Source organism: Lasioglossum baleicum, chromosome 16 (genome assembly GCF_051020765.1).
Source record: "Lasioglossum baleicum chromosome 16, iyLasBale1, whole genome shotgun sequence".
NCBI lineage: Eukaryota > Metazoa > Arthropoda > Insecta > Hymenoptera > Halictidae > Lasioglossum > Lasioglossum baleicum.
In genome coordinates this window covers 11562658-11589354 of record NC_134944.1, presented here as the reverse complement: position 1 = coordinate 11589354, position 26697 = coordinate 11562658, and the positions used below count along the sequence as shown (strand labels likewise).

At 39.2% G+C, this 26697-nt stretch overlaps 4 protein-coding genes across 33 annotated transcripts in view; 2 read left to right on the top strand and 2 right to left on the bottom strand.

Moving 5' to 3' along the window:
* Cap (Cbl-associated protein) overlaps positions 1 to 3051 on the top strand; it is a 72346-nt gene extending 69295 nt beyond the window's left edge. For all 22 annotated transcript variants that reach the window (XM_076440251.1, XM_076440247.1, XM_076440228.1 and 19 more), the window contains 2 exons: positions 183 to 262; positions 421 to 3051. In XM_076440251.1, the coding sequence (XP_076296366.1) occupies positions 183 to 262; positions 421 to 589 (249 nt within the window). In that variant the 3' untranslated portion in view covers positions 590 to 3051. The remainder of the gene's footprint in view (positions 1 to 182; positions 263 to 420) is intronic.
* A 318-nt stretch (positions 3052 to 3369) lies between these two features.
* Positions 3370 to 13362, bottom strand: LOC143216809 (A disintegrin and metalloproteinase with thrombospondin motifs 3). Of its 4 annotated transcripts, none has more exons than XM_076440254.1 (17): positions 13256 to 13362; positions 12681 to 12832; positions 11800 to 12512; positions 10808 to 11059; positions 9931 to 10055; positions 9669 to 9761; positions 9116 to 9351; positions 8290 to 8442; positions 8113 to 8226; positions 7671 to 7803; positions 7390 to 7562; positions 6512 to 6821; positions 6127 to 6259; positions 5246 to 5514; positions 4658 to 4923; positions 4008 to 4263; positions 3370 to 3795 (listed from the first exon to the last, which is right to left on the bottom strand). In XM_076440254.1, the coding sequence occupies exons 3-17, from the start codon at positions 12359 to 12361 to the stop codon at positions 3505 to 3507; spliced, it is 3366 nt and encodes a 1121-aa protein (XP_076296369.1). In that variant the 5' UTR covers positions 12362 to 12512; positions 12681 to 12832; positions 13256 to 13362; the 3' UTR covers positions 3370 to 3504. The 4 variants fall into 4 exon arrangements, with proteins under 4 accessions (XP_076296369.1, XP_076296368.1, XP_076296372.1 ...); XM_076440253.1 differs by having other exon boundaries at positions 12681 to 12924; positions 13256 to 13335; XM_076440257.1 differs by lacking the exon at positions 13256 to 13362 and having other exon boundaries at positions 11800 to 12386; positions 12468 to 12512; positions 12681 to 12981.
* Positions 13363 to 14738: 1376 nt separating this feature from the next.
* Positions 14739 to 21343, bottom strand: LOC143216837 (uncharacterized). 2 transcript variants are annotated; one of them, XM_076440326.1, is made up of 4 exons: positions 20434 to 21343; positions 16742 to 17020; positions 15336 to 15502; positions 14739 to 15065 (listed from the first exon to the last, which is right to left on the bottom strand). In XM_076440326.1, exons 2-4 carry the CDS (start codon positions 16803 to 16805, stop codon positions 14796 to 14798), a joined length of 501 nt encoding a protein of 166 aa, XP_076296441.1. In that variant the 5' UTR covers positions 16806 to 17020; positions 20434 to 21343; the 3' UTR covers positions 14739 to 14795. The 2 variants fall into 2 exon arrangements, with proteins under 2 accessions (XP_076296441.1, XP_076296442.1); XM_076440327.1 differs by lacking the exon at positions 20434 to 21343 and having other exon boundaries at positions 16742 to 17201.
* A 972-nt stretch (positions 21344 to 22315) lies between these two features.
* The window catches only part of LOC143216820 (uncharacterized), a 42131-nt gene continuing 37749 nt past the window's right edge, over positions 22316 to 26697 (top strand). The window contains exon 1 of one of the 5 annotated variants that reach the window (XM_076440290.1): positions 22316 to 22943. The gene's annotated coding sequence lies outside the window, so the exon portion shown is untranslated. Of the gene's footprint in view, positions 22944 to 25632; positions 26151 to 26697 lie in introns of those variants that run through there. The other 4 variants (XM_076440286.1, XM_076440288.1, XM_076440291.1 and 1 more) reach the window with 4 other exon arrangements.

Below are 26697 nucleotides of genomic sequence, written 5' to 3'. Positions count from 1 at the left end.
AATTACTGCGGATGTTTATGCATTTTCCAAATTTTTTAAGACAAATTTAAATTCTTATCGAGTTCCTGTGTCTTGCAATTGATAAAAGCAATTTTGATTTTGCATAATTACATATCACAATTAAAAGTTCTTTGAAATGTTTAACAGCTCTCGTGTTACATTTGAATTTATGTGATTTTTAGCCACGTATGGGAGGGAGCAAATTGCACGTCACACAACTCAGCGAAGCACTGCATATCAATACACACTCCGAGCAAATACCGTAAGTTTTGATCAAGAAATTTTCCACAAATTTTCGACCTTTTTTAATCAAATAAAAGAAAAGAAAAGAATAGAAAAGAAATGTCTATTTCACTCGAGACTGTTGCAATTCACAGGTGAATTCTATTATATCTAACAATGACATTCTCGTGCTTTCAGATACCGAGCCCTCTATCCTTACAGACCTCAGAACGAGGATGAGCTCGAGTTGAAGGAAGGAGACATGGTATACGTGATGGAGAAGTGCGACGACGGTTGGTACGTCGGCTCTAGCCAGAGGACCGGTTACTTCGGCACTTTCCCAGGCAACTACGTGGAGCGATTGTGAGATCGAACAAATCAGCGAACTAAAAACAACTTCTACCAAAGCACTACATCGTTAGTATAAAAAGGCGAGTCTTCACGCGCGAGTCGGCGACAAGGGACAAAGAGAAAACAGTCTTCCTTCTAACCAATCACGACGCGAGCTGCTGCCACCCCACCCCACCACCCTCTCCCCGTTTTGCTCGCGATGCAGCGTTGCCGTCGATTTTACCAAAAACCTTAACCGTAAAGTTACCTAATGTGTAAGTAGTGTATAATAAACGATTACATAGCTATTTATTATACCATTCACGAGGGCGGAGTCCGGCGAACGTTGTACGGTTTATCAGAATTAAATAAGAAATAAATATCATTCGGTACTCGAAGGCTGATATAATCGAAAAGCGAGTGATTAAACAGCTGTTCGAGTACACGATTTAAGCCGAGGAGCTTAGATCGAGATGATAAAGGTTCGATAAAGTTCCCACGCATTCGTTCTAGAGCGTTGGTCTTCTTTTAATTGGGTATCGCGACAGGGGCGGGCGATGTAAGGGCCCGTCGATCTTCTGTTTCTCCCACCAACCACCCTTTCATGCTTGTGCACCGAGGTGGCTCTTGTTTTTTACTTGTTCCAGATAATTAATTAAAACTCTGAACAAAATATTGATCGCATCGAAAAATACGTGCAACGAAACCTGTAGATCTGGACCGGTTGCGTCTTTTATGTCTTATCGCTTTTCTTCGTAGAACAAACGGTTTTCGAGAAATTTGAGGAAAAACCTGAAATACAATATTATTTGTATACCTCGCGTTCATGTCGCTGTCGACGATTTTGAATGATCTTGTGACGTGAGTTGTGGGCACCGGATACTCCGTTATCTTGGAACACTACACGTTCTATGCATATCCTATATCTATGCCGGGTCGATAAGTATATGTATATTGTCTACGGTAACGCGACGGATTCTGGTGGGGGAAATTGGGCCCTATGGTGGGGAAAAATGCCCGCCCCTGATTCACGACGAGAAACGAAATTTTATCGAGGTCGGCACGGATCCAAATTTTTCTTAAATCGTAGAGGACAAAGAAAACAGCCATGCTATTGTTATATTGATCAGTATATATCGGTAAGGAATTTCTAATTGAAAGTTTGCCTTCCCAAATTAATATTTTTGTAAAGATTATTTGTACCCAGAGTTATATATGAATTATATAATGTATAGACGGTTTACATATACATATATAAATATTACTATTTATATATATATATATATATATATATATATATATACATAGTTACAATGTTATAGAAAAAAAGTATGGATATCATTAACAACGTACAGTAATGTCCCATTCCAAGTCAATTCTCGGTTGCGTGTTGTGATATAGTAGATCGGAACAGGACTTCGATATTAAAACATCTCGAAAATTATGTTCTGAAAGAATTAGACTAGAATTTCGCAAATTAACGGAGCTCCGGCCCGCGTTGGAGGTTTTCAATCGACCGATTTTAATCGGAAAAATCTGACAAATATCTTGAGAAAGGTTGTACAAGAAGAAAGTTGAAAATAAAAAAGTTAGCATCGCGTTGGTATTTTAAACGATACAATAACTTTTGAATTCTTGCCGACCGTGTCGCGGTCGCTGTTTCTCTTTCTTTGTCAGTCGCTATCCTCTTCTATGTCCTAAAGTCACTCCACACCGTCAGTTAAACCACTGAACACAGTTGATTTTAATCAGAAAACTGCCACAAATAAGTTGGCGAAAGTTCCATAAAAAAATAATAAAAAATGAAGAAGTTTTGTAATTGGATTAGAGTAGTGATTCACACCGATATACCCGACCCGACCGGGTATCGGATTATGTACAAGGCATGTTTACACTGCTCGGCGACCGAGGCAGCTCGAGCTTCTCGGCCCCTTGCGGGGTACGCTTTCCAATGGAATAGGTAGGGGCGAAATGACATAGATATCTGTTACCTCCGCCGGACTTGGAACGGGACATTACTGTAATTTACCTATGCACGTGTTAAAGTGCACAACATAATCAGACTACGTTTTAAGAATTTCGCCGATATCGCAATTATACATATTATATCGATGACGTGATCGAGGAGAATTTTTTCGAAACGTCTCGCCAGGACGATTACACCGACACAGCCTATTCCCAAAAAAAGGTTAGGAATAAAATAAAAAAACTAACACGTGGATCCACTCGGAAAGCAGACAATACTTACTATGTACTATTGTAACCTCTTTGTAGAGCGATGAAAAAAAAAGATAACGGAAAAGAAGAGAAACGAAAAAACGAGCACGTAGCGAGAGGGCATTAATTCAACGAATTGCGAACTAATAATCACATTTTAATAAATATCATTTTTCGGATCGAATAGCCGTGTTCTATGCTGGTGTGTTTCTGAATTCTAGGCACAGAGTGAACCGATTTGTGAATCTCTTGAAAAAGGAATAAAGAAAATTTTAATAAAAATTGTGTTTGATTTATTCTATTATGTGTCTCTGCATTAGGGCCAGTATTCGAATGCAAAAAACTACCTTTCCCGTTGTGATCCTGGAGCACTGAAAAGGACAAAGATACGAACTTTTAGGGGCTCAATTTTACACTCATAATTTTTGAGCCACATTTAATCTTAAACAGTCGTAACTTTTGAACAACAGTGAATTCCTAACATTGAAACTTGAATTTTTGGCGCGTTCCCTCGCCAAAATCGACAGGATTGCATAAGAAAAATGGAAAAATTTTTGTTTCGCTCAACTTTAAAAACCTGTAACTAAAGAAACAAATCCGTACATGATTCATTTCGTTTATTTATCAAAATAAATACGAACACTGCAACTCCTCAAACCTAAACCTAGTCGGGTGACGAAGTCGAAAGCACAACTCGACAGTCGATGTTGACCAGTTGAGCTAAATCAGTTTTCATCAGGGTCTTGTTCTAGGTGAAGCCTCGTGGCCGATCGCCTCGCAAGACCGGCAGCATTTTCTCCTAAACCCTGGGACGTTGCAGTATCGTCTCAGGCTCGGAATCGAGCAGAACCGATGTTTGTCACTCCAGCAGCGAACTGGAAGCTGCATAGCTTTGGTCGCATAACTGGTGCAGACTCTCACTTCTGTCTTGACTGTGTCTCCGTCGCAGCTGTACAGCGTTTCGTTCTCCGGAGCAACGCACCTGGCTATGCGAGATTGTATACCTTTCCCGTTGCTCCTGGAGCACTGATAACCATAAAGTTAGGGGCTCAATTTTATATTCGTAACTTTCGCGAACGAATTATATTTAATTTCAAACACTCTCTCGTCACTTTTTAACCAGAAAATTCCTAACATTGAAACTTGAATTTTTCGAATTTTCTCGTCAAAATCTACGGGATCATGTAAGAAAAGGGCAAAAATGTTCGGTTGCCAAAGGGTAATCGTTTCTCTCTCACCGAGGACCAATCCGTAAAAATCCATCGCCCCGGACAAGGAACCCTGTTACATTCTTGACTTTCCAACGGCATAGCAGTTGTTTTACAAATGGAGGGTTGCACCAGAGTTCGATAAACCTCTAATTCGTTGTCCTTGTTCACCTCGGTGCCATTGAAATCGGAATGAACGCAGTACAGTTGTCGTAATTGGACCCCGAAACTGCCGCACGCGTGCGAACAGACTTTCCATTGACCTGGTAGCCATTTGAAACTGCAACTGCAACAATGTTCGTCCATTTTTGCAGCAATTCTTTGCGGTTTAGAATTTCTTCGAATTTCTAGAATCTTGTGAATATTCTAAATACCTTTGAATATTGTAAATATTGTGAATTCTGTGAATATTGTCAATATTTTTGAATATTCTGAATACCGTAAGTATATCTTTCAATGTTGCGAATAGTGTGAATTGTGTGAATGTTGCCAATATTTTTTAATATTGCGAATATCTTTGAATTTACGCATGCTTGACAGAGATGCAACGCGTCACGCGACCGGGTGGTGATTGTTGGGCTACAGCGTCGTAGATAGAGGAGGGTAGCGTGGGGAACAAGTGTTCGCTGTTGGAAATGTTGAAACGTTTATGGAAATAGTAGACGCTGAATGGTTTGTACCTGAAGACGTTGCATTTCTCAGTCTCTTGACTTGGCTTGGTGGTCAACGGACATTTTCTTCGTGACACTATTCTACCGGTCTCTTCATCTTTGCACACTATCATCTTCTGACGCGTTCCACCACCACAGCTTGCCGAACAGAAGCTCCAACCACCGAATAACCAAACGTATCTGTTCTTCCCGCTCCTCTCGTCACGATTTAAGAAATATTCCAACGAGACTGCCACTGAAATCCCTCGCTGTATCACACTTTCCGATGCTACCACCTATTCGAACAATATGTATAACGTTATATATTCGTTTATAAAAGTAGGAGGCTAACTTCTAGGAGGCATGGGGAATGCGAGTTGCATTTTTCAACCGCCTATAATCACGTTAACCCTTAGCACTCGAACGGTGTCGCTCAGATTCACCACCATACCAATTTTTCATATCCATAAAATGAAATAAAATCATGGGATTATTCTATGATAGATCGGAAGAAATGTTTAATTTTCGAGTTAAAATAGCTCCGAGGGCTCTATTTCCGAGTTTTTCAAATTATATAAAGACCAAAATACCTGCTGAATCGACGGAACTATATCTTACCAAAATGACAACGTCTTCGGTGGCAGTGCCGGACGCCTTCACCGAGTACGTGTTGTTCCCGTGCTTCTGAATTCGATACGCAGCGCCTTGTACAATCGTTAAATCTCGTTTGCGGGAAATTAAATTTTCCAGCACGTTTCTCCTCCTCCGTCCGTCGCCGACCACAATCGATAAGTTATCTTCGTCGAAAAACGAATTATGATCCGGCAGCGTGATGTTCATGAAGAAATTGTGAGCTTCCCGTGGTATAATGGCGATTCGCGTCACATCTGAAGCAGTCAAATCTAATTTAACATATGTATACGTAGACCAGAATTCGCGATACATCGAGAAATCACTTCTTACGATACGAGTAAATATTTCAAATTTATGTGCTTCAAGTATTCGAGTCCATGGATAATTTTTCATTCATAGGAAGCTACATAATTGGCAATTGTTATTCACGGCGCGGCGCGGCGTCGCGTCGCCAGAGCATTTCAGTTTTATACTTGGCGTTTCTGGCGAATATTGCGAATATTATGAATATTGTCAGTAGCTTTTAAAATTGCGCATATTGTGAATAATAGTGTGAATATTGTAAATGTCCTTGAATATTACGTTATTTCGTTGTTTATACGTTTGTGATAATGATGGTGTAATAATAACTGTTCCACGGTGTGAAATTTCAGAGGAAAGAAGAACGTCTTCTCGTTCCCCGAGAGCTCCGAAGCTCGGCTCGGTAACAACTAATCACTTTCCTCCCAGTTCCTCCCGGCATTCCTGCCCCCCTAAACTGATTATATAGGGGTGTTCCTTCTGCCGGAGCTTTCCGACTTTGACGGGAGAGAACTTGGTCGGCACTTCTAATAACTCGATTTGAACGGCGCGGCGACTGGACTGACCTCGACGAAGCTTTCGCTGAAATTTGCTGATGACATTCTCGCACGTGGAATTGTCTCCGTCGCACACGCCGCACAGGTCCAACGCTTTCGTCGATCCGAAGACACTGTCGCATCCGAGTTTATGGCATTCGCCCTGCGAACAATATTTCATTAATTGCGCGCCGAAGGCTGATTAATGATTCAACATTGTAGCTGACGTTGAATCATGCTCCTGATTAATGTTACTATATGTGGATAGAGGATCTTTATGCGAAAAATATAAATTCTGCAAATACCTTTGTTTTTACGTAGATTATTGGCATAATTTGAACATCATGTCCATTTTGCATGAAGATCATCAGCAGTCTAGTAATAAAGAACAATTAACCTAATATCTTTGAATCACCTGTATGCATATATCCGTGGAACCATAAGCGCACGGAGTCCCATCGATCATGTTTTCCCTCGCGTAGAACAGCTCCCCGGTTTCCTTGCTCCTGCAAATCAATTGGCACTTGAGGCTCTCCTTGTCGGATTCGTACGGCAGCCAAGTGACCGCTATGTTGCTCTTCAACCGGACGTTCTCCTGTTGCACGATACCGTCAAGCTTCGAACACTGTTGAGCCCTTAGGTCAATCGTAGTCGAGCATTTTGGCAGGTCGCAAAGTTTGCAGTTCTCGCTCGGACCCGAACAGTACTTTCCACCGTAGGCCGGCCTTTGCAGAGAAAATCGAAAACCGAGATCAATAACTCACTCCGCTCTGGATTACTCGAGGGAAATGTACCGGCGGCGGCAGTGGAAACAAACAAATCTTTGCTTTAAAATACTCTGTATATTGCCTTGGAGCAAGCGAATATGGGTTTTGCGATCGAAATTTCATTTTCTGCAAATGAAATTTTAGCTTTACGAATATTGTGAGTACATATTCTGAATAGCTTTGAATTATGTAGAAATCATTTTAAATTTTAAATATTGGAAATATTCTGAATGGCGTGAATCTTGTGAATATTTTTGCATATTGTTAATAATATTATACTTTCCTATGAAAATATTATTTAAAATATTTCCGTTTTTAAAGTTTCTAATATTGCTTCCGCAGTATAGTTAAGTGTGAGTCCTTGCTTGACACCCTGTACATGTATTAATTGAGAGGATGTTAGTGTAGCAGGTCCGTTAAAAAAATAACCGAGTTACTACATATATGTATTAGTATAAATCGCATAATTCTTGCTTTGGTAACCACCGAGAAAATTGTTTAAATACTAAGTTAGTATATTACTAACAGCGGTTTGTTACATTTTCGTGTTCGGCATTGCACTCCAATCCCGCAGCTCCTCGAACATTTCTCCCATGGTTTCCATGGACTCCAGCCTCCATCTCGAGGTTTGCTCATCAATGTCATACCAAAATCGAAAGTCCTCCTTTTCGATGATTGGCAATGGCCATTTATGCACCACTACAATTATCGTTAAAAAAATAAATAAAAATGGTCCATTTAATCGGTATTTTATGGAAGAAGGATCTACACTGTGTATACTAACAGAACTATATGTATATAGTTTACCTTCGAGACACCGCACAATGTGCCTTCCAATGGCGGCCCCTTCTTAGTCTTACAGGTTTCGGAAATGTTCCTATTGCCGCACCATAAATGGGAACATGGCTCCACAACATCGAAACTTTTGCACAGTTCGTAACTAAACAAATGAAAAATCTACACAGGGTATGTATAAAAAGTAGAATTGTGAAATTGTAAAGTTTGCACACACACAATTGTTAAATTGTAAAATTGAAAAATTTTCAAGTTCGTAGAATTATACAATTGTGAAATCGTAAAATTGTCAAATTCTTATAATTAGAAGAGAGAAAAGACAATGAAAAATTTACAGGAACAAGAAAAATTGAAAATTGCATAAACAGCCTTAGTCTACTGCTAACTGCTAACTGCTAACGCGTATCAGTGTTATTATTTATTGTTAGATCCAGAAGATACAGAAAAAACGCACCCGTCGCCGAATTCCACTCGACACTGCTCGTCCATCGTGAAAGTTTCGCGGATGGAAGCCTTTAGGGAAGTGGAGCTGCCATATTCTGGTTTGTTCAATAAACAGGACCACCGTCTGCAAACATTTCCTTGAACGGTAAACCCTAAAGTAAATACACGAACCGAATGATTACCTCACCTAACTCTTCGATGGAATTCTTTCTTCGAGCAAGCGGACCAATAGAAATGATGAAAGGTTGCAGCAACCATGGGCGCCATAACACTTCCTCGCAGACCTTCTTCCCTGCAAGCGTTTCCGGTTGCCTCGTCGCCGTCGTGACTTAATCCTAGACTATGGAAAACATCCTTGTACATCGTTCTACCAAGATAAACTATTTTCACCATGCTAAAAATACTAGTGAGAAATAATCGTGGCTTTTTATTTATACAATAATAGCGCAAAGGTGACACCTAAACTCACTCACGTCACGGATTTTTATTTGGCAATTCAATACTTTCCAATCTATTCCAATAAATTTCACCTTAAGGAACCAGAAATTTATAACATTTTTTCATATAATCGTGTAGATTTAGATTAGACGAGAAAATCCAAGAGAATCCAAGTTTCAATGCTGGGAACTGACTGATTCAAAAGTTTTTCAGTATTTGATGATCTGTCTATTCTATTGAAAATATAAAATACGATTGCTCGACTAATTGTAAACAATTCCTTTCCCTAATTGTATTGAAACTATACATATGTATAGTGTATAATATAAAATACATACATGTACTTACGTTGCATATCCATTTGTGTAGGTAAAAAGGAGAAGTTAATATTATGAAATAATATAATATGTATACATATTTAAATTGTCGATTTAAAAATCTCTCAAGCTACTATATAATATTCTAGTTAACGTAATTCTATTATGTTGAAAATTGATTAAATCAAAGTTACATTAAAATGAAAATTCCTAGTGTACAGTTTACAGTTTACAGTTTACAGTTTACAGTGAACTTACATATGTGCCATTTCGTGAGCAATGATGAAAGCACTGGTCAAGCCTTCGTCCCGATTTAAGGCGCACGATCTTGCAGGGTTGCATGCGCCAGAGACAGGTGCATAACCAGAAGGACCGCCGATATCTAATCGCGTCAACCATATTGCAACGTCGTGATGCATGTTCGCCGATGTTAACATTTTCTTGTTCCATTTGTTAACGTTTTCCAGAGAACTCCTGGAATCGCCTCGACGAACCTGTCAAATTAATAACTAATTTAATAATGTTGAATATTCAGATTTTTAACGTCCAACGTGATTCATTCTTCTAATTAACACTTGACATTGAGATTTTTCACATAAACCCTTTCACGTAGAAATACGTCACAAATATTATTAATATAAACATATTTATTACAATAAAAAATGATCAAAAATTAGTAGGTGTAATTTCTTCAAACAGTAAGAACATTCGCGAAAAATCTAAAGATATGCTGTTATATATTATTTCCAACATATTCAATATATGGTTCAGTTTGTTGTAATTGTAATTTAATTAATATAGCTTTGCTTACCAAACTGTCCCTCTTCTCCGCATACAGAATCATTCGTACGACCACCAAGATCATATTCGATTCGAGCGATGGATCCATATAAATAGCACTGACCTAAAATCAGAATTTTTTAATCGTTTCCATAATCTCCATTCGTCGTACATAACATGAATTCTACTAAGAAAAACATATATGTAATCGAGCTAATAATCGAGCTTTAAGCAGCAAGTAGCTTCTATAAATATCTTCAATATATAAACATGGAATGTTTATGTTTTCGTACAATGTTTAACAGTGCCAAGATATATTGTTGCGTTCGTTCCCCATGAAAGTCTATCACGGAGTAGTCGGCAGCTATTCCGAGTTCTAGCCAACGAGTAGATGACTCCTCGATGATCATTTTCTTTCCTGAAAATATACGGTCATTTACTCTTACTATACATTAACTCTAAAATTAATTCAAAGATCACAATTATTACAATAATATTGTAGAATCATTAGTCGAAAATTCACATTTCAAGAAATTCAAATTACGAGATGGTAATTTATGAGTCGAGAAATATCTTTCTTTCCAATTAAAAAATAAAATTGTAGTTTATCAAATGAAATTCGTACTCGAGATCCAGGTTTTATCAATATTTTCATCCGAATCAAAATGATATTTCCTAAATGAATAGCCCCTTAATCAACAATCTCGAAAGAAACAAATATAGCAAATAATATTATAAAGAGCTTTTCCTTGGCTCACGACTAAAATTGTTAACGAAAGATTTATTTCAGTATTTTGATTTTCTTTTCGAAATTAAGTAATCGCAGGTAGATGATATTTTATTGGCTGCGCAAATTAATTCATGACCCAGGTAATTAATCGGCTGTAATTTCGTTTTAAATCCAAACATTTTACGCTTTAGTAAATGTATTGATTCGATGAAAAATTCATTAGTTATTTATAAAAATCACAACAAATTCACGAGGAGGCGAAAGCTGCGAATAAATTTGTTCGGCGAATAAAATACATTATTTAATAAATATATCAGGTCATTAAGTATGAAACTTGACAAATAAAACAGAAATTTCGAACACACTTGTCAAGTCTCATACTTAACGACCTGACATCTTACGTAATAAAATGTTGAATTTTAGTCTGAAATATTTCTCACTCGGTATTTTGTTTCTGTGCCACGAAGGACCGCCGAAGTGACCGACGATATCTTCAGGATTGTCGTCGACTTCTACTACTGTGTCGTTATATTCAGTCGGCACCTCCTCTTTCTCGTCGTACAAAACTAATTTTTCAGCTTCCGGATAGTCCATGTCAAACACGTCACCCGATAGATTATAAAATTCTCGAGTGTAGTGATCCGTCAAGTCCCGTCTCCTTCGATTCGATTTTGCACGTTTCTTCCGAAGCCCTATACATAACACAGTCCGGTTAAACTTCACCTCGGGGAACCAGAAATTATCAACATTTTTCATATGTATAATACTGTAGATTTGCAAATAATATAACAGTCGACAAACTCTATAAGAATCGCCCAACAGTAATTGCCGAACTTTGATGTTGTACAGTGATATGATAATCACTGGAAATGTTAAAGTTAATGTTAGAAGTATTTGCGTTAGATACACGTTTTATGTAGAATGTACCTAAAGCACGGAGAGCTCTTGAATTCTACACCCCTTGAATTTTCCACGTGAACGCATGAAATTCCATCGTAACCGGAGCTATGCGGGCCATCATGCTGATAATTATTTACCCGGTTACGCAATTCTATTGCGTTAGTAGCCAACGTTAGTATACTACGCTTCCAATGAAATTTTAACAATACTTTATACAGGCTTACGGCGAAATTTTCATTCATAATGTTCTGCTAGATTGCATAGTAGTGTATTACGTGGATCAAGCGTTGTTCAAGTAGTTTCGCATAAAAATTCATTAGTGAATTAAGTTTGAATTTACGTCGCGAAGCGAAACTGGAGAAATCGTGAAATTGAAAAATTTTCTAAAGTTGTGTGCAAAATCGTAAAATCGAGAAACTCTTAATAATTTATCGACTACAAATCCAATAGTGGAACAAATATTTTGAATAATGCTATAAGAATTAGTTAGCGCGGAGCTTTCCCTCGAACGAAAAGTAAAATCGACCATCACCTGTCATCTTCCTCAAAGAAACACCATCGGCATCCCTGTATGCCCACCATCCGACTTTCGGAGCCTCGTACATCACGTGTCGTCCATCCGCCAAGGGTTCTACCACGAATGACATCCTGTCGCTCATCATAATCGCATACACCTCTTGTTCACACAACGTAACGACAACGAAAGATCCATCGTTACCTCCACCCGAAAAACTGCCTTTTCGAAGCTGACAATCAAATTGCACCTGAATATCCTCGGACTTGTTGCTGTTGTTGTTGTTGTTTCTCCCATAAACCCAATCCACTTTCAAGTCCGAAGCGAGCATCACCCTGTCACTGGGGAGGGTCCTCAAGGTCCAATTACTGATTTCGATGATCACTGATCCATCTTCGACCGACGGATCATCGTGATCGACGGATCTCCTGGCACGATTGCTGTCGCTCGCAATTATCCGCGGATAAACGATCTCGTACCGTTGCAGAGTCTGCAAGAGCTCGTCGACTCGCGATTTCGTCGCGATCGTGCCGATCAGCCACGTGGTCAGCAGAACGCTGGGCAGCTTCGATCGTTTCATGATCGTTCATTTATCGCTTCTAAAACTGTTGAAAAAATGCTACACTATAGAATTCCACGGAATTCAATACGATTCTTATTCATTTCGAATCTACAAGGGCTACTACCACTGGAAATGAGACTTTATTCGTTCCCACTTTCTTGATATTTGCCTGCGAAAATGAAAAATTCCATAAACATCCGTAGTCTAATGATTTCACTGGAATAATTTCACTGTAATTCCACCGTTCTCTCTCGATCCGAGAGACATCGGTCCGAACGTCCGTCGTCACTGGAGGATGTCCGCTCTCGTTTCAACTTGTCGTGGGAGAAAGACTCACCGGTAGATCTTGCAGATGAAACATGTCGATGGAGGAGAAACGTCGCGACGAATATCCGAACATCTTTCCGAATCGTATTTCTGAAGGTTTCTTGATCAGGAACTCGCGTAATTTATGCGAAGGAATGATGATAATTACTATGCACTGTGGTACTTTATGCAAAACAAAAATGTTCTGTATTGATTGTGGTCAGTTTTAATGCTTCTGTTGCCTTAACACTAGGTTTGCGGAGCTCCAGAAATAACTGTTTCACATTATGTACTTTGTAAACATAACAGGAACGTGTCTATCCAAATTCTTGGCCATTTTACCAAAATATATATATATATATATATATATATATATATATATATCCAAAGAAATAAATTTGGTAAATAATTCCTCAGGGAAGCATCTTTACAATCTTAATAATCGCAAATTAAGAATATTAGAAATTAGAACCCGTCGTTTTAACGGGTTCCGCAAAGTTCCTAGTGTTACACGCGACATTACAATATTCTGTTTTCTATTACACCCATCCAAATTCTTCGTAAATGCATAAAAATCCGTAGTCTAATAATCACTATTGTTTTTACCGTAATTTGGAGGATGCAGGTTGAATTAACGCGAAGAGGAGACGCGACAACTGTGCGACTGGCAGCCACATGGAGACGCGAATGCACCAGTCGGCGAATTGTGCGTGTAAGATCGCGCTAGCCTGGAAAAAGCAGCAGCCGCCCACTGAAGTTCTAATAATGGCAGCTTTATGTGCAATCACCGAGAAACGAGGATGCCGGCGGACTCATTGTTCGCGCGCGACGCGACGCACGCCGCTCTGGCTGTTAACGAGCAGTCCATCTTCGGCTGCCGCGCGCCGCGCCGCGGCTGAAGCTTCTATGTATACATATTATGTAGCACGTTACCGAATTATTGAAAATTTTTGAAAAATCTATGGTACATGGCTAAACACTCTTTTTAATGGAACCTTCAATGGCAACAGCAATTTTCATATTGTGAACTGACAAATCACCCTCGATAACGTCGTCTAATAGTTTCATTGAAGATTAATTGCAATGTAAAAGAACATTTCTATGCTTTCTTTTGGTACACCACAATTATTGAAGATCCTATTAAGAGGCTCCCGGTAGGTAGAGTGTTAACAATGCAGAGAACTAGAAAATCCGAAAGAATCCCATCTTGAAATTTTTACCGCATCAATTTGAAACTATATAGAAGGCATTCTGACAAGAATCAGCAGCTATCGCGTGCTACCCTGCCCGTCGCAATTTTTTAAAGTCACGAAGTCTTCAAAATACATCAGTTTAAAGTCGAACTTTGCAAAAACTAGGGCGCACTCTCTTACCCTACTCCACCTTAACATGTTCGTATTTGTGGGAACGATGTTTCTAATTCTATTATTCCTTGTTCCTGTATCAAGTATCCAAATTCCTGTAATTCTATCATTTTCGCTGTATGTACACACTACAGCTGCGACCAATTAATGTGGCTACACAACGTAAATGGGAGCATTCAGTTTAAAGTCCAGCATATACTCGCTATCCTCCTGGAAATCAGTACCTCTTATCTTCTTCTCGGAAGTCAATGCTTCAACTTATTATAGTTTCCATCAGATTTATTCCTCGCATAGCCTTTCTTGTTAACGACAAAATTAATGAAATAAATGTACCGCAAATTTCAAAATCAGCTACGTAAGAAATGATAAATAGAGCGATAAGAAATACTGTTGTTTATTCATAAACTACTTGTTGCGAGGATGGGAAGCTGCGTTAGAGTCCTGAAAACAAGAAATAAAACAAAAAGATATTAAAATCGATTCGGACAATTCATACCACTGGCATATAAAAAAATCTCAATTCACAATAAACAAAATGAGTTGCCAAAAGACGCATATTACATATAGGCATTGTGTGCTTTTCGCATATCAACTGAAAAAAAAAAAAACAGTTCCGAGGCTAAGGAGGTGACATGTGTATACGTATTGATGAATAATTAATAATTAATTGTAAGTATTCTTAAAGGGTGAAATTGATTTGCAAAACCAACAAATGAGCGACAAAGTGAAATAGTAAACTGGATTTATTTACAGAAACGTCGTCGGATGTTTTATTTACAGTGTCACGACGGATACATGACGATCGTGAAAATAATTTGCAATATAAGAGCTAGAAATAGATCGACGCGTTTGGTTGACAAGCGTTTAGCAGCGCCGGTGCCGACGTTGCAGAACGATTGCTCGCAGCAAGCGGTGCAAGCGTACAATTTCGTACGTTCGCCAATTATTATGCATCCGGGCTCGCATTTGCTTGTGCAGTTTCTCTCGGTGGACCACGTTTGAGGGCTTGACGTTGAATTCTCTGTGCTGGTCGTATACGAAAATCGCTTCACCTGAAAAATTCCAATAAATTACAAGTATATTATAAACTACTCGATCAATTTAACACTGCGGATATACATATATAAAACAATAGGAGCTCGTTCGGATAGTAACTTGGTTTTTCTTCAAGAGATAACATATGAAATTATTTAAAATCCTGGAATAGAAAATTTGAATTGAACCGAAGACAAGATTTTTTTATGGTATTATTATTGTGATATTAATTTTGTAAATGTCGAACCAATAATTATTGAAATCGCGTTGATCGCGTCCGTCATTACCATGCAAGTCCTTTTGTCGCCGGTGCACTTGTGCTCGAAAGCACTATAATTTCCGGTTAGATTGGAACATCTCTCTCCATCTTCCAATGTGTCGCATTGGTAACACCATAAATCGTTCACTCGTTCGGCAGCTTGGTGAGTTCGATGTTCCGTGGATAATAATTGTCCTTATGGTCCCATGAAACAGTGAATAAAAATCATCTTCACGTTTATCACACCGACAACATACATATGTCTGCAAATCGACTCGAACAATTTATATTGCAGAAATTTACTTGACAAAAATGAACGTCCCTAACGTGGATCTTCAATTGGACTTTCAAATAAACAGTCGCGAAAATATTAAAAGGAACGCAGAGTAACATAATTGTAGAACAAATACACAATACAACCTGTATTTTTTAAGTACGTTTTTGTAAAATAAAAATCAAATAAAAAATGTAAATTCATCGTTATTGGTTTTGCACAAATCATTCACAAATGAATTTCAACCTTGAACCTTCCACAATAGAGTGGATTTTTAAGTAATTTTCTGTAAAAAAAAAATCAAATCAAATGTGAATTAATCGTTATAGGTTTTACGCTGCAAATTCAACCATCTGAAAATCAATTTCATCCTATTGCAAATCAATTTCGCCGCGATTAAGAACATTTAAAATTAATTTTGTATTTATTTAGGTTAAATTGTATATGTATTTATGCAGACATAACAGTCAATACTCGATACGCTTCAATAGAATCGGTAACACTTTCATGTTTGGTACTTTCGTGTATGTAATTTAATTTTAAAAATTTATTAATCAGAAAATGGCTACAATGACACACGGTCTTCATACTTTACAAAGTGAATGAATTGTAATTTTTAAACTAATTAAAGTAATTTTTAAAAAATAAGTACTCGATGTACATTTTTGCAATAAATAAACGTATGAATTCTTAACAATTCATTTACATCTGATTTGATTTCTTTTCTATTTCATATTTACAAAGGCTATTTTTTTTTAGAAGACTGAAGATCTGATTTCATTTGATACAACTGTCTCAAAATTTGTCTAGAAAAATTAAAAATTGCATAAACATCCGCAGCTTACTGATAATAACTGAAATAAATAATTACCATGTTCTAAATTTTAAATATTCTCTCTTAATGAGTTAAATTTATTTGCAAACGGTTGAATTTGATGTTCTTTGATCACAATTTGTAATGTTCTGAAATAATGATCGAAAGCTGCACCACCAAAAACGAAAGAACCAAACATCAATCTGATAATATAATAGACAACTGATAAGAATCAAAACAAATAATTACCATCATGTTCCTGTTACACGATCAAACCCTTAACCCGCGTCTAAACAGTCTCTCCACTATCGGAAACGAGTGAGTGTGTAAAAGCGAGAGAGCTCACCATTGGCGAGTGCGATCGACGCGATCAGAAAGCACGTGACAGCGGCACATGTCTCGGCCGCCATGTTGATCCGTTTAAATCAATTAACGAGAAAAAACTTGATGAATTATCTTCGACGTGGTTATTCCCTTTCGAGTTTCGGCCGCGTGGTTTGTCCAAAAAATTCTTCAGGGTGGAAGTTGAACGTGCTGAAACCGCGACGCGGAACGTTTCGCGTCTGATGGACCGCCATGTTGAGGATGGGGCGTCTGCGCTACAACGTCCGGCTGCTCTAGAAACCTGAAAACTCCAGGAAAATCAATATCCATGGCAGTCGAAAGGTCCTGTCCCTTAACCGACACACCGTTTGACGTCAAACTTTCTGCGCATTCGCGTCACTTTTCCGGAAGCTGAATATGTTCGATGACGATCACTCTCTCCCCCGTTATGCTAAATCAGTCTTACGATCAGTCATGCTGCCCCCCCCCCCCTCGTGCCTCTCCGATTGTCGCCCCGGCGAACAATAAACGCATTTTACACGAGTCCAAATCAACCACCATTGTCGAACTAATTTCTTAGCGAATTCAAGAAACGGATATTCAAACAAATTTATCATATATATATATATTTGTTTCAATGTGAAAGCAGCTTTTCAATAAAAGCAACAAAAACAATAAATGCGTCTCACTCGTCCAAATCTTATTCTGCCATTGAAATTCAAACAAATTTTTAACATACACATATATGTTTCAATAATAGCAGTACAATTGAATTTATTTATACTCTATGCGATTTTTACTGTGATTTGCAGTTCAGCATACAGGTATATTAACAATTCTTGATATTTGCCGTTTTAATAAAAGTGCCAATACACAGTTTACCGTATGTATTTAAATGAATAATTGTATGTACATATGTATCGAATTTATTCGGTTTCGAAGGCATTGAAAACATCGTAAGTATTGGAAAATATGTATCGCTATATTATTTTCAATTTACCAATCTCGTATAACCAATCCTAAACGATAAACGATCGTACCAATCGTAACAAGAAAGCAGTGGAACAATTTTTAACATTTCTAACGGAGAAGATAAAACAATAGATATTGCCACGAAAAACTGTTCTGTGTGAACTCTGTTCTGAATTAAAAAGAAAACAAACAAACGTATTTCGTTTTATATTAATAGTTTCCTTTATACGATAGAATTTTGATCGAGAGTATCAGTGATAGCTGAACACGAGAAAAGTTTAATTTCGTTGGACCGTGTAATCGGGTAGGACGTCGCTTTGACGTCGGCGAGAGGACCAACGAGTTTAAAAAGGATTCGGGACGACAATGGGCTAGGAAGAAGTGAAAGAAGAAAAACGAAGTGGTGGCTGCGTTAGGCGAGCATTCCACGAAGAGCCACTACGTTCTCGCGAAAGGGAGAAGAGTAAGAAGAAGAAGAAGAAGAAGAAAGTTCAGAAGGCCTTTGCTTTGATTATATTGGTACGCGGCCACTGTTAATAACAGCACTCGGAATCAAAGGAACTAAACGGAAAGAGTACTTTCGAACCAGTTTTGCACCTCCGATGGTGGCATTAATTAACTGAGTGAGACTTATTTCAGAGGAGGACGGACTCGAATGAGTTTTTGAATCCTAACAAAGATTTGAACGAGACCGTAGGCTTCAAGGTAGCCTTGAATTTAAAGATTGAATTCTAGATGAGGTATGAGCCGAGCATAACTTCCCTTAATCGCGTCTTTTCAATAGAATGGTATACAGGGCGTCCCGCGCAACTGGAACAGGCTGTACCTCCTAAACTTAAACGGTCGGGAATAGAGGAAAATGTTATAAGAAAAAAATTGAATGGTATCAGACGGTGCATACTACGCAACTAATTGTATGCACTTTTGTGCATCGGTGCATCAGAAAATTCCATTTTTTAAAAAATGGAAACCTACATTTTTCATTGCACCAATCGATGCAGTTTGTTGTGCTCTACGTAAAAGTACTAACTTAATTATGCCCTAAACTTATTCGTTAAGAAGTTATCGAAGCTAAAGTTTCTCCGATTTATAATGGAACATAACGTAGGCAGTGATGGTAGGTAAGGCGCTTTTTTCGCGCATGCGCGACTATTCTAACCTCAGACGGCCTCAGTCATGTACGAAGATCGGGTACCTTGGCCACCTCGCTAATTCCACATAATTTCATAATGTTATAGCTGGCGTCAAGACGAAACCAACGACCTACTTTTTTATGACCCTGAGCCCATAAATAACGCTGCAATATCTTATTCCCGTTTTTCGGCCCACTGTGTGACAGCCAGCGGCGCGGCGTAGGGCGCCGTCGAGACCGCCACAGTTCCCCACAAACTTCGGACGTAGATACGATCCTGACGAAACTCGCGCATGCGCGAAAAAAGCGCCTTACCTACCATCACTGCGTAGGTACTCCGGAGAACACTTGCCGAGACCGAAATAATTCAATAATTCAATTTTTCAATATTATATGAATGTGTATACAATATTTTGTGCTGCTAGGGCGAATGAGATTTCATTCGAATAACCAGCGAATAAAAATTTATTCGAATAAGCCAGCGAGCGTATAAAGGTATCGAATGACATCGCGCCGACGCGCGACGACTCAGGGCCCCGAGTGTCGACTGTCGAGTGTCGAGTGTCGGATTTCTACTTCAAAAGCGACCCGCCGCGCCGCCGCCTGCGCTTATTCTCGGCCTTATAAATAAATAAATCGTTATTCGTAATAAAATTTGCCCAACTCTGTACTAGGGTAATTAACCGAGACTTATTCCAAAGCAGGACGGACTCGGGCGGGCTTTTGAATCCTGACAAAGAGTTGAACGATACCTTAGGCTTCGAGGTAGCCTTGAATTTAAACTCCGCTAGGAACTAAGCTTATAAACTAATGCGGAGTTAATTGAATTCTAGATGAAGCGAGATTGAGCATTACTGCCCGTAATTGTGTCTTTTAATGTAGAATGGTACATATATGCACTTTTGTATGTACTGTATAGGGCGTTTTTTAAAGTCATTCACGATTGTTTAAAGTCAAGTAAGTTGACGTCTAATAGAGCGTTTCAAGGTCGTTGAAAATTAACTACGTTTTTTAATTCAGAATGATATACACACTTTTCTATTTACATATGTATATCTAATACTAGAGAGCTGATCGTGGCGTGCCTTCGGCAGGCCCTCGCAACCAGGCCCTCCAGGCGGGTTGTCCTGACGGGAGACGCACAATGGGCGCACTAATCACGTCACAACTTTTGACAATACGAAAAAATGTCGTCCGCGGCTTCGTTAACGAGTTATTAACGAAAAACACAGAGCAATGAGAACGCGTCGGTGACACGCCGCGATGTCGCAACGAACAAAAGTTTCTCGATGATGTGAATCCTCTCCGATTTCGACGAGCTTTGGACATCTTGTCAAGATCATGATTCTGAACAAGATTTCCCTTTACAGTTTCTGTCGATCGGCTTTAGTTGACGAGATAATTGTAAGAACTTGTAATTGTAAATCGATCTCCTCGCCGATTTCGATGTGCTTTATTTCATAGGAAAAAGATATTTAGAACATCGAATTTATAAGCTATTTCAAAGTCATCGAAATCGATGAGGACCCACATCATCGGCAACTTTGCCCGAACGAGAGAAGAAGCACACACACACACACACACAGAAACTGATTCAATTAAAAACTCACTTATTCAGCCGTAAATCCATTTGCTCGTTACACAGCAGTGAAACAGGAAACACCACACTTTCACCCAATTACTGTACACTACACGTAGCACACTTTTCGAACTCGTGACTCGTGATTGAACGAGAAGAAATTAGAGATACATACTCCGACGCGGAAAGAGGACCATGCTCTTCGCGATTCGCGACGATCTAACCTCTATCTATCACACTTTTCTTAAAGGAATTCTGAACACCTCTATAATAATAATACACCATGGCCCCACTCAATCATCAGTTAGATAGCGATGGAATAGGATAGTGGAAGGGGAAAAGGAGGAGAGAGTATTTCCGAGAATTTGGGTATGGTTTCATACCCCATCTGGCACCACTAGCCAGTGTCGCCAGAAAGTGACCGAACCGTCACTCGAGACTCGAGGGGAATACAAGGTACCCCCTCTCTGATGACCAGAGTAATATGACACGTTGCGCGTGCGCGATGGAGACGCAACAACGACTGACATTTCGCAGGTTTTAGGTTATTGCCGCGTATCGTATCGTACCTATTATGTACATATGAATCATGTGGGTCGTTCTAAATACAGACTGTAAACATACTTTATTATAAATAAAATTAATTGTAACATGTGGGAGTTTCAGTCGTGAAGCGAAGTATGAATGCTTACTAATTACTATATGTACAATTGAAAAAATCTTGAAATCTGTATGTATGTAGTACCGAGTTACATTTCAGTAAAATCAATAAATCATAATATATTTTAACACTGTTAACCCTCATACGCTCCTCAAAAATAGTTGCATAAAAGAGACTGGGATAATAAATTCACTCATTTTTCTTCTACACGATAAATTGACAAATTATGTTTTATTTGTAACACACGTTACATTTTAAACAAATACAACTCACAACATAGACATAAAGGGATCAATAACTACATAGTATGTGAAATAAGTAAATGGGTGAATTTTACGCGGCAATAACCTAAAACCTGCGAAATGTCATGTCATTGTTGCGTCCCCATCGCGCACGCGCAACGTGTCTTCCATTCGCCCCACTAAATCCCCGTCGCGCACGCGTAACGTGTCACATATTACTCTGGTCATCAGAGAGGGGGTACCTTGTATTCCCCTCGAGTGGCGGTTCGGTCACTTTCTGGCGACACTGGCTGGGAGAGCAGTGATGCCAGAAATGCGCAACATTTCACACGCATGCGCGACAAACAGTACCGTATCTATGTAAGGTAGCAGAGCCCTGACTGGCAGTGTTCCGATTGAAGCAACCGTAACTCGCGCATGCGCGGCCAAGACAGTAGCGTATCTACGATGACGCAGCCGAGCGGCCAGGACCCGGACGCCTTGAGGCAGTTATTCTGGCGGGAATGTACCAGTGTTATTGGCGGGACGACTGATGGACGAGAGACGATTATGTATTCTTTTGCGTAGTTATTGCAGTGCTCTTTCCCTATCCCATCCTCAAAATAAAGAATAAGTGTCAATTATAAAAGTCTGCGGGGTGCTCAAGCTACCCGATTTCATCGATATAGTTACGCTAGTGAGGCTGAAATTGCCGCGCATGCGCGAGTTACGGTTGCTTCAATCGGAACACTGCTGCCTGGCAGTTATATCGGCAGGAATGTACCGAAACAATCTGCACCGGACAAAAAGACTCCAGGACGTTGTACTACGAGTTACAAAATATACACAAATACACTTGTTGTACATTCATTTTGTAGAATCAAATCATATAAATTTTTAAAAATTCTGCGGGGTGCTCAAGGTACCCCATTTCATCGAGAATCTTACTATGTATACGTGAGGCTAATCGCCGCGCATGCGCGTGAAATGTTGCGCATTTCTAGCATCACTGTGGGACAGCACAGTTTCGCGCGGAATGGCGGAATCGCGAAGAGCATGGTCCTCTTTCCGCGTCGGAGTGTGTATCTCTAATTTCTTCTCGTTCGCTATAATCACGAGTCACGAGTTCGAAAAGTGTGCTACGTGTAGTGTACAGTAATTGGGTGAAAGTGTGGTGTTTCCTGTTTCACTGCTGTGTAACAAGCAAATGGATTTACGGCTGAATAAGTGTGTTTTTAATTGAATCAGTTTCTGTGTGTGCTTCTTCTCTCGTTCGGGTAAAGTTGCTGATCACGTGGCTCCTCGCCGATTTCGATGACTTTGAAATGTCTTATAAATTCGATGTTCTAAATATGTTTTTCCTATGAAATAAGGCTGGTCAAAATCGGCGATGAGATCGATTTACAATTACAAGTTCTTACAATTATCTCGTAAACTAAAGCCGACCGACAAAAACTGTAAAGGGAAATGTTGTTCAGAATCATGGTCTTGACAGCATATCCAAAGCTTATCGAAATTCGCGAGGATTCACATCATCGAGAAACTTTTGTTCGTTGCGACATCGCGGCGGCGTGTCACCGTCACCGACACTCGGCTGCTTTCGTAAAGGAATATGTCGCTTGAAATGATCTCGGGAACCTCCCATTACATTAAATTAAGGTAATTTTGAGACACCCTGTAGATTAGAATGATACACACTTTCCTATGTGCTATCTAATAAGGCCTTTTAAGACTCAAGGTCACTCAAGATCGTTCGAATACATTCTCACTGAATACTACAAATTGATCGGGGAAAAATATTTGTTTCTACGTATTTTAATCTGATCGGGAAAAAATACCACGGTACATAATAGGTACATTTACCTTAGGCCAGTCGATAGTTTATCCAAAGAAAATACTTTGTGCCAATTTTCGATCCCATACGTCGATGTCGGGAGTACTAGTAGTAATGAGGTGACGAAGAAAATCAGAAGAAAGAAATTTCTCTCAATTTAAACTTGCCATCAATTTAAACTTGAAATGTACGATGAACTTATAATTGATTAAACTGCGTTACATGCGTGGGTAATTTGTTTTCACTCAACTTATCGCGCTTCCGTTTCTTCTTTTTCCACCTCCTCTTTTCTCTGGAAGTGCTTGTTGCTTTTTCCCGCGTAGGGGACCTTCACCATGCACTGCTCCTCTGCTTCGCGCTGTTTACTGTAAACGATAAAGCGGAAACGAAATTCGTAAATTAATTGATAAAACGTTTTCTGCTCGACGCTTATTGTTCCCTCTTGTTGCCCTCTTTGTTCGTTCAATTTCCTGTTTCTCCTGACTAGACAATACCAATGCAATTCCATACGGTAAACAAACGAATTTCCGAACACGAGTACATATGTATATCGTTGTGTGTGTCGACTGTTCCAAATTATTAATTCCTTTCACGTATACATAGGTGTCTTAGCTGTCTTGATTATCATGATTTATCAATACATTACAAAATGTTTTATTTAAGTACATTTTATGAAAATTGTAAAACATGGAATTTTAATGGCCTCGAGTACGTGCTTTTCGTAGTTATTTCATATAAATAGATCAAACCCACAAGTTAGCAAATAACAAGTTAATTCTGCAATACAACACATAAAAAATGAATTGGTGCAGTTAGATAAACCGATATTGTACTCTTCCCTTTTTGAGAATTTATGGTCGATCCCCGGACCTCGTCGTAAATTATGTCTACATATATCTCTTGACCCACGCTTTATTACTTTTCAGTTGTGCTGTTGTACCTCTTCGTGCTGAGCTTACGAATGTTCGAAATCGATTAAATTTGGTAATAACTGGAAAGCGGAAGTTTATGCAATTTGCAATTTTTCGAAAAGATTGTTGAGAAGGGGGAACCGAATAGCGTATTATTGTCAGTAGGCTTTGTATATATATATGTATAGCTCAGAAATATATATAAAAATTATATAATTAACACATTGTATCATTCCCCTGTATTTCATTTGAATTGAAATAGTATTACATATTAGACTGCGGATCTTGATGCATTTATAAGAGAATTGAGTGGATGAAATACAAAATCGTTGGGAAATTTGAAAAAATTGTATACATCAATGTATGATTTCTCCTCTATTAGAATCGTTAAGGGAAGAAATAACATTGAATTTGATTTCTTGCAATCGATGCATACAATTTTTATTTTCCATAATGATCCGCAGTCTAATTTATTATATGTATTGGGTTCCCCTACAAAGGATAAGAATCGTACATAGTTGTTGAAGTATTTTTGGTTTAGATTTTCCGCGTATTCGCCGCAAGGATAATTTTGAATTGACACTGCCTTGCGTTCGATTATTTCAGAACGGTTCGCCGCAGTTGCATGTTTCATAGGGGTGAACAGCCGCAGAGAAATCGATTTCACTTCTTGCGAGGGACAAGTGTTATTGCTTTCACTTGAACCTTCCCTCTGACATTGTCTCGTCTTCGCGTTTCTTGTATATTCGATATATTAATGTACACAGAATACTACATACATATTCTACTTGGTCGCGAGTGTTTAACTTGTCTCGATCACCGAACTATTCGCTCGACGTTAACATAGAGTATAGAGGATCTGCCCGTACACCTCTTCAGCACATTAAACATTCATGAAACCGTGCTTCTTCGTTTCCTTCAACCACGGTGTGTAACGGAGAAACTTTTAATAACAGGTTAGATTTCTTTTATTCATTGGGAAATACATGTACACTGCATTGTGGATGTGCCAGGAAGAATCTCGAGTCGGTCCGTAATGTTCAACATATTTTCGTCACTTCAAATCAGAATCGTTTAGTGGGATTTCTAGATGCGAAAATGATATTTTTCTAGATACTTATTTATTACAAATTTTCTACATATATAAGAATTGTTTAAATAGAAGAAACATATTTAATCAAATAAATACTAAGAACCACAAATACTGACGCAGTCAAGATTTTCTCTGTACATTTCGCGGTAAAAACATGAAAGGGGGGGATGATTCAATGAGCAATGTCAATTATCCAAAGAAATAATGAAATAGAGAAAAATCGTTCCGCACCATTAGTCAGGAAAATCGAGATTTCTGGTTAGATTCCGCGTTTAGGGGTTTCGTCAAATCCCTCGGGAGCGGCGAATCAAGCTATCCGGTAATTGAATGAAATCCAGATGATCGGTGTTTACAGGGTGCGCAACACGTGAGAGACCGCCGAATGTGGCGCGTCTCGGGGGTAGTAGAAACCCACCCTCTCGTAAAACAGGTATCTCGGCTGCTAGCTAGGGGATCCAACGGAAGCAGTTTAAACGTCTAAGAATCCTCGGTTTCGGTTGGTCGCCGGGCTCCGGGTCGATGGTGGAAGGGGACGCCGGGTCGCGACCAGCCTCGCAGTACCGCTTTGACTCTCACCGCGGTAGCCTCGCGTTCACCTTCAACCCCGAATCGCGCGCGCTCTGACATGTCCTCGGCCTGAGCCTCGCTACCAGGTTTTCTGCAAGGTTCCCGCAACATTTCCCCAACGATTCTTCAAGGTTTCCCCAAAGTTCACCGAAAGGTTTTTACCGAATTGTTCGTGTCGGTTGTGCCCCCGTGTCCCCGTGCGAAATAAATCAGTGACTCCGGTAAATCGCTGGGAAGTTTAGCTACCGATTGAACAATTTTAACGCGACTGTGTGCTACCCGCCGCGCCGCGCCGGTTCCACGTTAGAGCTTCTTGCTGCACCTGCTGCTCTCTGCTACCCTGGTTACCTCTACAATTAGAAATTCTGGACCTGTACCCACCCGCTCTGTGCTACCCTGGTTACTACTACCCCTATAAACTGTGGACCGGACAACGCGTTAGCTCGCTGACTTGCCGACTAGTGAGTCACGATTCTTGTGTACTTTTATCGTTACATATAAGCTAGTCTTTCAGCGACGGAGATCGAGACCGATCTATGTACGTGTTATCAGAAGGACTATGCACGTCGATTACAGTTTTCCTAGTGGTGATATTGTTATTCATTTTTTCAATTGTTAATAATTGCCATTGCTGGAATTGGAATTGTTAGGACGGTTCTCGACGTGTTCGGTAACGCGTCCGGGCATATGTGGCTCTGACAACATTCTTCCTTCTCTACCTTCAACGTTTCACATTTAGGACGGAATGCAATTAATAACAAACGGACATTTATAATTGTGGGGATTGTAAAATGTTCTTATTAGAACGATTTTTAACACGTTCACTTCTACGTCTAACAATAAGCTTCAAGGTTTAGTTTTGTATACAACGCAATCTAGCTTTGATAGCTCTAGAACTAGTGCATCAGTCACAATAACGTTTAAAATTTTTCGAATTATAAAATGTTCCTATTAGAACGTTTTCAACACGTTCACTTCTGTATCTCCCTTATCTTCCTTCAGAATTTA